The sequence below is a fragment of the Zingiber officinale genome, chromosome 9B, assembly GCF_018446385.1.
Source record: "Zingiber officinale cultivar Zhangliang chromosome 9B, Zo_v1.1, whole genome shotgun sequence".
NCBI classification, from domain to species: Eukaryota; Viridiplantae; Streptophyta; class Magnoliopsida; order Zingiberales; family Zingiberaceae; genus Zingiber; species Zingiber officinale.
Genome location: NC_056003.1, coordinates 31,049,070 through 31,057,950, shown reverse-complemented (window position 1 = coordinate 31,057,950; position 8,881 = coordinate 31,049,070). Strand labels below are relative to the sequence as shown.

Below are 8,881 nucleotides of genomic sequence, written 5' to 3'. Positions count from 1 at the left end.
TCCTGGTGAGTGAAGCCAGGCAGTGGGAAAAGTCCCGGTGAGTGAAGCCAGGCAATGGGAAAGTCCTGGTGAGTGAAGCCAGGCAATTGGAAAGTCCTGGTGAGTGAAGCCAGGTGAAAATCCTAGTAAGTGAAGCTAGGTGAAAGTCCTGGTGAGTGAAGCCGGGCAAGGGAAAATCCAGATGGATCAAGGGTGATCGGACATCTGGTGTTGAGAGGGTCAAGTAGGTCAAGGGAGTGACCGGATACTTGACACGAAGAGAAAAGTCCAAGTGGGTCAAAGGGATTGACCGGACACTTGGTGGTGAGTCTTAGCAGGTCAAGGGAGTGACCAGATGCTAAGCATGAGATACCAATAGGTCAAGGTTGACCGGATATTGGTTTGGAAGGCGTGGAACTTGGTTTGGGCAAAAACCAAGCTCTGGATCGGTCTGCAGACCAATCCAGTGATACGTTTGTGTATCTGATCGGTCTGGTGACCAATCAGATAACAAACAGAAGGCGATCATGGTTCTGTGGGCTTACTGATCAGTCTGGGGACCGATCAGCATGGAGCCTGATCGGTCCCCGGGACCGATCAGGGACGCTACCACCTGAGGTGGGATCGGTCCAGGGACCGATCAGATTCCACACAGAGAGTTGGGCAACTCTCTGTGAAGCCTTCTGATCGGTCCCCACGACCGATCAGGCAAGGCCCAGACCGATCAGGGTGAAGCCTGATCGGTCTGGATCTAGCCGTTGTGAGTAACAACGGCTAGGTACTGCATCTTCTGTCTTCGTTGCAGGTTTTTCGCAGGCACAGGTAATATAAAGAGGTCGAGGGCTACAGGGCTGATGGACACTCTTCTTCCTCTCCTTCTTCTAGCTTGCTGCTGCTTGCGATCTGAGCTTTGTTTGAGCTCTCCCCAGTAAGCTTCGTGTGAGCTTCCAGTCGACGGTCAGCTGCTGCTGTTGTCCGAGAAGTTGTTGCTTCACAGGCAGTCGACGAGAAGGCGATTTAGTGTTTGTACATTGTTCTTGTCTTTCTACTTGTATTTCTTGTACTCCTTCTTGTTGTTGCAAGTTATTGTGGCGAGGTTTCTCCACCCACAAGGAGTATATATTAGCCAGTTCTCCGGGGACTCATCCACCGACGGATTGATAGGCTTCGTCCACCTTACGGACACGCCGAGGAGTAGGAGTATCATCTCCGAACCTCGTTACATCGCTGCGTCTAAGGTTTGATCATCTTCGTTTCGTTTCTATTTAGTTATGTCTGCTGCGCTAACCCTAATCGTAGGAAGAAACGCGAAGATTTGGGTTCGGCTATTCACACCCCCCTCTCTAGCCGTGATCATCGGTCCTAACACTAGTCCTGGGAGGACAGAAACTCAGCTGCAAAGCTGCTGCAACCGACGATTGTTCCGAGGACTTCTGATCGTGGTCGGTAGACTGACACCAATACACGAACAAGCCAGTTTAATCCTAAGTGTCGATAACATTTTTGTACTTAAATTCTTCAAATGGGAAGTGCAGTCTGTTGCACTTCTCCGATCTTAGTTGTACTTGATTCCCTCTTCTGGAGGTACCGGAAGAGGTTTTTAGTAAATTACACATCGATAGGTCCGTGGGACCTGGGTCTTGGAGTAGGAGTCGCCGAAGGCTCCGAACCAAGTACAACCGCTGGTGTTTTCTTATGTTATTCTTTCAAAGTTTTTCGCTGCATATACTTGTTTCTTTAAAAATGAAAAAGACCAACTTTCTAAAGTTCCTTTTAGTTTTTTGTTTTCTTTTAATAATCTTTTATTATTATTTTCTTTTAATACATTTATTTAATTAGTCAAGTCGCGAGCATAGAACGACAATCATCATCCCAATCAATTAACTGATCGATTGGGAAGCAAAGTCGTGAACATAGAGCGGTCTCCAATTGATCAGTCGATCGATTGGGCACGCCAATCGATCAGCCGATCGATTGGGCACCTACAATTGATCAACCGATCGATTGGGGGGGGGTTAGAAATAACGTGTGACGCAAGAAAGCTGATTCGATCAATCGATCGATTCAGGCTTTTCCAGCGAAGAGCACAGAGGCGCTTTGAATCGATCAGCCGATCTATTCAAGCCTTCCCAATCAATTGGGATATGATCGTTGAGCAAGATGCAGGTTTTCAACGGCCGAGATCGCTGGGATCTGACATGGCAATCAATTGGGAGGAGCCCCAATTGATTGGAAGCCCTAGAAGAGCAAATATAAAGGCGACGAAGCGTTCAAACATTGTAACCTTTCTTCTCCAGCTCACGCGATCTTCTCCGACACTCACCGCCAATTCTTGGAAGCTCTTGGGGACAAGTGTTGTTCCACTTCCAAGGTTCAAGAGGCGTTCTTCAACAACAAGGTCAAGCAAGGATAGGTTTTTCTTTTGTATACTTGTAGTTCCTTCTTGCGTGTGTTGTATCTTATTGTGTGAGTCTTGTACGAGGTTTCTCCATCTCCAGTAGTTACCGAAAAGGAGTATTTTTCATAGTGGAGAGCGTGTCGTATGTGAATCTTTGGATTAGTCATCTCATCTTGAGGTGGATACCAAGTAAATCTACGTGTTAGCGTTGTGAGTCTTGTTTCGAGTCTTTCCACTGCATATCAACAACACCGAAGCAAGCAAACAAAGCGCGACGAGCTATTCACCCCCCCCTCTCAAACTACAAATCGACGCTAACAAGTAGTATCAGAGCGAGGTCGCTCTTTACCGGAATCATCGCCGGAAAGGGCAAAGAGCTAGAGGGAGAAGAAGTTGAAGCAAATTTCAGCAAGTCAAAGACTTTATCATGAAAATAAGAAGCATGATACAATTAAGAAAAAGCATGTAGCTTATCATGCTAAAACTGACACACCTAGGGTTAGAAAGGTAGATAACTATTTAGGCAAAAATTTTAAGGACTTTAGATATAAGCCTAGAAATAGAAATGCTTAAGGATTTTATGAAAAATAAAAATCAATGGATTTATGGGAAGAAAATCAAGTCTTGAGGTCAATATTTGATAAAATGGAAAAGATCCTAAAAAGAATGGAAAATATTCTAAAAGGGAAAAATGAGCATAACCAAGGCTTAGGAACACAAAAGCCCTCAAATGATCGTAGAGGTTTGGGATACAAACCTAAGGCCAAGAAGAATATGACGCTTCATATCATAGGGTTCCATGTAGTTATGGAACCAACCCTAAGTCTAGGGGTCAAATACGAAGGATTCGGTCAGCTCACTAGCTGAGCATATTGTGAGCCCCTCAACCCAACGGCTTCATATTCCTTTTTGGTATTTTGTATCATGGAAGATATTCTACATGCAAACCATACACTAGAAGCTTCAGGGATTGCACATCCATTTTGGTAAAAGTGTTAGAGCATCTTTACGGTCTATCTTTTTTGAGAAGTGCTTTGAGATTCGTGCATAAACAAACATAGCACTATAAAAGAAGGTCTCCATCTACAGACGCAGGTACGCGATACGACGCTACACAACTTTAGATACTCATAGCTACTGTTCATTTACGGTTACGTTCATCATCTTCAATCGAATTACTGACTTGAGCGACGAAATTTTTATGCCAGGACTCCTCCCTGGCATGGTTGCTAATGCTCCTTTTGATATGCAAGACCTCTCGGAGTCACTTTCTGCTGAATTAGAGTCTTCAAGTAATTAATATTAGAGCTCCTTTTTCAGCCAACCATCTTCTCCGCTTTTGGACCGGATCAATGATGTTAATTGATAAAATACACTGCTTTAAAACTTAAGTGACTAGGTTGCATGACACATAGGTCTTTGAAGCTAGTAAATATAATTGACCTATGTTTGAAATAAATGCAGATCCAAAAGAGTTAAAAGAATTGAGATCAAGCAAGGCTATTATTCTAACTCGTTACAAAAGTGAAAAATGTCAAAGCACAAATGGCACAGCTACAGACTTGTAATAATAAAAAATTAATGACAAGAAAAGTAGAATCAACGGAGAGAAGCTCCAGTAGATAGACCCTGAAAAGAAAGAAAACAAATCTACTATATTGAAATATAAGCATGGGTATCTGCCTAACTGGTCTATTGAGAAATAAACCTTCACTACAACAAAAACCCTCATAGACATCAGTTTTCCACCGATGTCTATTACATTTTCGACCGATGTCTATGAAGGCGATGTAAAAGGTCTTCCATTTTAGACATCTGGTTAAAACCAGTTTAGTATCACTTAACGACATCGGGTGTAAAACCGATGTAATATTATATATTAATAACACCAGTTTTGGCATCGGTATACGACCGATGTAATATTAGTTAATGACACCGATTTTGCAGCGGTGGAAAATCGATGTAATATCAATATTGTTTAACGACATAAATCCGATTTCCAAAATAGTGAAAACCCAATATTATCACCAAGCAAATCATAAAATTAAGTTAATATTATTAATTCACTAATAAAATCACAAAATAAAATGCACAGATGTATCGAAACACACCATGTTGATATCCATATAACCAACACATAAATATTCTTCTTACAACATAAGAAGATAATAGATATTGTGCAAATCAAGTCAGTATCCACAAATTACACATAACTATTCTTCTTACAACATCAAAAGGTAATAGATAGTACACAAATATGTTTCTTATTGGTGCCAACGTTATCCTTCTTGCTCTATGCAAAGATTTAACTAAATCTTCCCCAGTAGTTTTATTTGTTAATAGATAATTCTCATTATCTATTACTGGATGGGCACCTCTGCTTCTTTGTTAAGGAGGCCTCCATCTTAAAGGAGCCACTGGAGGCTTTGGGAACTTTGCAACATCCTTCTTGGTTGTCCTCTCACCATTTAATTGATTCTCCAGTTCTCTTACCTGAATAGAATAAAATAGTCAATATGGATATAAAGCAGTTTGTTGCTTACATAAGGGAAATTAAAGATGCTGTAAATTCTACTCAAATAGAGATTGAAAATGAGATAAGTAACCTTTTGCTGGTAATTTTTACTTGTTTTCTCATCTTCTTTGATCTGCACATTTGAAATAATATGTTAAAGTGCAGGAAGCAAGGTCAATGACAAAGCTCTCATGGATGCAACTAAAATGGCAAGTAATGAAGTCCCCTCCATTAGCACAAGTGTGAATAGCAATGTTCAGAGCATCAACAACTCATTGATTCATGAGAGTTCTTGCATCCAAGAAGATCCAGGAGTTCACATGATCTTCTCTACTAAACCAACTAAATTTGCAAATTCAAATGGTGAAGTAAGACCAATCGAGTCCCTGTAGAGTGCATTTCAAACGGAGCCTGCTCAATCTCTCACCAACCAACATAATATCAGAAAGGGGAATGCCTGAGACCCTTTAGCTAGTATATCAGAGAAATTTCTATGTTGTAATTGATCTGGTTCTCAATATAGCATTGATGAGAAAAAAATTTATGGCATTTACATATGTCTGTCCATGCTTGCACTTTGATTTTTAGAATGGAGAGTAGCAATTTGCATACTTAATCATAAAGCAATTGTTTAAATTGATTGTTTTATTATGTGAGATGCACATATGCACTTATTCCAATATTTTTTTAAGTGAAGGCCAATGGCCTGCCCATATTAACAATATGTGTGTGTGTATGCAAATAACACTAGAACTTTAGTAACACCACTTTCAGTTATTGATCAGATGATGATGGTGAACCATTTTGTCTAACTCAATTTTAAGGTGGATAATTTTGACAGTGCATTAAAGCATATGACATGCATGCGTCAGATGATTAAGATTTGATGAATATTAACACTCCCTCCACAAAAATCTAGCAAAATGAGACATAAGGACATAAATAGTAGTGAGAAAACAAATACATTGGTGTACCTCTGTTTGACAATAATTCATTCAAATGACTATGAGCATTAGAAGGAACCTATATGGAATATGTGGGTTCTTGGAAGCAAGAGCAGAGATCACATCTCCCAAAGCTGATAGAACCTATATGGAATATGTGGGTTCTTTACCTCCCTTTCAAGCATACTAGAGTACCTTGACAATACAAACTAAATCAGATAAACAGAAGTAGTTTTTTTTTTATGTATAAGATCCTATATCACAGATATCAAGATGTTCAAGTCTAAAAAGGATATGTGATTCACATCCTGTTTTCACAACATCAAAAAGCTAAAAGAGAAAAATAAATCAAAAGCATTTTGCCAATATGGTTCAATTTTCTTCCTGTAGACAATGCATGCCATTTGAAATTTAATCACAAACAGGGTGGATATACAAACAAGATCACAATTCAAGCCATTGGATGTGAATATAGTAACAGCAATATAGCTCAACCACAATGAAACGTCACCAAAATAACAAAAGCAATCTAGCTCAACTCACAGTGAAACTTATACTCATAAGACAAAAAGGTAATTTAATAATATCAAAATCTAACCAAATCATGAGAAAATGCTCAAATAAGATTAAAGCACAATTAAGATTAACCCAAACCTAAAATTAACTTGGATTCATCCTACAATAAATCAAAATTGATATAAAAATCTCTACTGAAAGTCCTAATCCAAATGTGCCTTGAGTGACCCTCCATAATGATAATCCATTCAAATCGAAGCTTCTCATACTAAGGAATATAACAGAACCTGCAAACTGAATCCAAAATAAATAAACTATTTGGTATTCAATTTAGGGAGTAAGAGTTCACAATTCAGCCTGATGACATAACTAGCCCGTCAAGGGATACAGAGTGTGATTATATCCACTGTAGAATTTATATGTTTTCAGGACCACACCACATCTTCTCACAAATTTTCCATAGAAAATATATGGAAAGGAGAGAATTAGAAAAACCTGAACAACGAGCTTACAGGTTATACAGTCCTATGTCATGCGAATGAGACTAGAAAATGCAATTAATAAACTGGAAATCAGAAAAACAAGAGTTACATTAAGAAGCCAAGACATTATAACTTTGCCACGTGCTCAAGAAAGACTCAATTCCAGATGCAATCTATAAGATCCTGATGTATCTAAAACTAATACCAGAAAAGGGATTATATTTCAGAAAATCAACAAACAAAAGCATTAAGATATACAAAATTAGAGTAAAAAAATGCCAAGTTAGGCTAGAAAGCCAAAGAGATAATACTATGGACCTGATTAAGAAATTCATCATGCCAATTATCAAGAGTGTCAAATGATCTTCGGACATTAACATCATAGACCAAGACGCAGCAGTCAACTCCTTTGTAGAATGCAACACCAAGACTCTGAAATCTTTCTTGTCCTGCAGTATCCCAAATCTTGACCACAAAATGATTCACAATTCAAGCACTAAATGAAGGAACCAATAAGAAGCTTGCCAATGGTTTGTTCAATTTCAAACTCACCTGCAAGGTAACGAGTCTGTCATCAACTAGAATTTCCTTGGTGACAAAATCAGCGCCAATGGTGACCTTATATTGCTGCGTGAACTTTTTGTGCACATATCTAATGGTGAGGTTTAAGAGACCACTAAATGCAGATAGCAGGCTACACAACAATTAGACCATGAAGAAATTGTTCCATAACGACCCATAAGCACCATAAATCCGAGATCAGAAACTCGCTTATCTCTGGTTTGTAGTGAAATAACAAGGGGAGTGCAATTCTAGGTAATTGGCATTTCATGTTTACGGAAAAAAAAAGACAAATAAAAGAAAAAAATAGTCTAGATCAGTAATTATCAAATGTAAAGGAAACCTCAGATTTACAGAGACGACAAACAAAGAGGATGATGAAGTATACTGGTTCATCAGCGACGTCTTTCCAACACTACACATCAAAACAAATAAACCAAATAAGAGTTAGCCAAAACCGAGATCAGTAGGGCAAATGACGACACGAAGCCTGTCCTACAAGTTCCGATCGAAACCCTAAACCGAGATCAGTAGGGAAAATGAAACAATCTACTGAAAACATCATGACGAACAACGATAGGAGCATGGAGAAGGAAGATTTACCTCGATTAACGAGTTCTCGATGCCGAAATAACAAGAGCTGAGGGTGAGACAACCAAAATCCGCGACGAGCGGTGGGCTGGAATTGGGATTGTTTATAATCAAACACAACAGAATAAGGCTGAGAGAAGGGGCGTCGATCTAGGAAGGGGAAGAGGGAGATGAGGCTGAGAGAGATGGTCGGACAACCAGCGGCGAGGAGGAAAGTAGTGGTGGCGTCGTGACGGTATACGGTGGACGGCGCGATATAGGTTTAGGTTTGAAGGGAAGAGTGAAGTGTTGTAAATTTTGGCTAAGTATTGGTGGGAAAATTATATTATTTTATTTTGGTTCATAGACACCGGGTTTTAAAAACCACTATTAAAATCGGTGTCTATTAACGAAAAAAGGCGCTCACAGACATCGCCTAAAAAATCGATGTCTATGAGTGAAAACCTGCGCTCATAGACACCGGTTTTTAGAAAAACCGGTGTAAAATACTCAAAGACATCGGTTTTTGCATAAAACCGTTGTTGTTCCACCGATGTCTATGAGGATTTTTCTTGAAGTGCTTCTTAGGCTCAAGTTGCTTTTTGCAAAGCAAAGTAGTACTTCCACCGTACTTGGAATCCGAAAGAGACCACCACACATGGTATTCTCGAAGTGGAGGATCTGATAAAGCCCGCATCAGTACCTAGACATATTTGTAAACACAACTATGTATTATCTGTGGCAAAAGGTGATAAAGCTCACCTTAGACGGCCCAGTATCGACCCCGGCTAGATACAAGTATGTAAATCATAGGGACTTCAACTAGTAACAATAACGCTTGTAGGAAGTAAGTTAACTCACGAGGCTGTCGCAGCCGCTAGAAATAGACCCAAAATAATTTGTGACAACACCACTG

At 39.6% G+C, this 8,881-nt stretch overlaps 1 protein-coding gene across 1 annotated transcript; it reads right to left on the bottom strand.

The window, feature by feature from the left end:
• Positions 1-7,119: 7,119 nt before the first annotated feature.
• LOC122022905 (ras-related protein Rab7-like) lies at positions 7,120-8,662 on the bottom strand. Its single transcript, XM_042581013.1, has 4 exons — positions 8,517-8,662; positions 7,784-7,810; positions 7,387-7,486; positions 7,120-7,299 (listed from the first exon to the last, which is right to left on the bottom strand). The coding sequence occupies exons 1-4, from the start codon at positions 8,660-8,662 to the stop codon at positions 7,123-7,125; spliced, it is 450 nt and encodes a 149-aa protein (XP_042436947.1). The 3' UTR covers positions 7,120-7,122.
• Between the last annotated feature and the right edge of the window lie 219 nt (positions 8,663-8,881).

What these genes read in the sequence shown, in the direction of transcription:
- LOC122022905 (XM_042581013.1), bottom strand. Translation starts at nt 8,662, where the DNA reads ATGCGGGCTTTATCAGATCCTCCACTTCGAGAATACCATGTGTGGTGG. An exon ending in AAAAATCCTCATAGACATCG is followed by an intron (nt 7,811 to 8,516) that starts GTGGAACAACAA and finishes TTTGATGTGTAG; the next exon opens with TGTTGGAAAGACGTCGCTGA. An exon ending in ACAGACTCGTTACCTTGCAG is followed by an intron (nt 7,300 to 7,386) that starts GTGAGTTTGAAA and finishes TTTGTGGTCAAG; the next exon opens with ATTTGGGATACTGCAGGACA.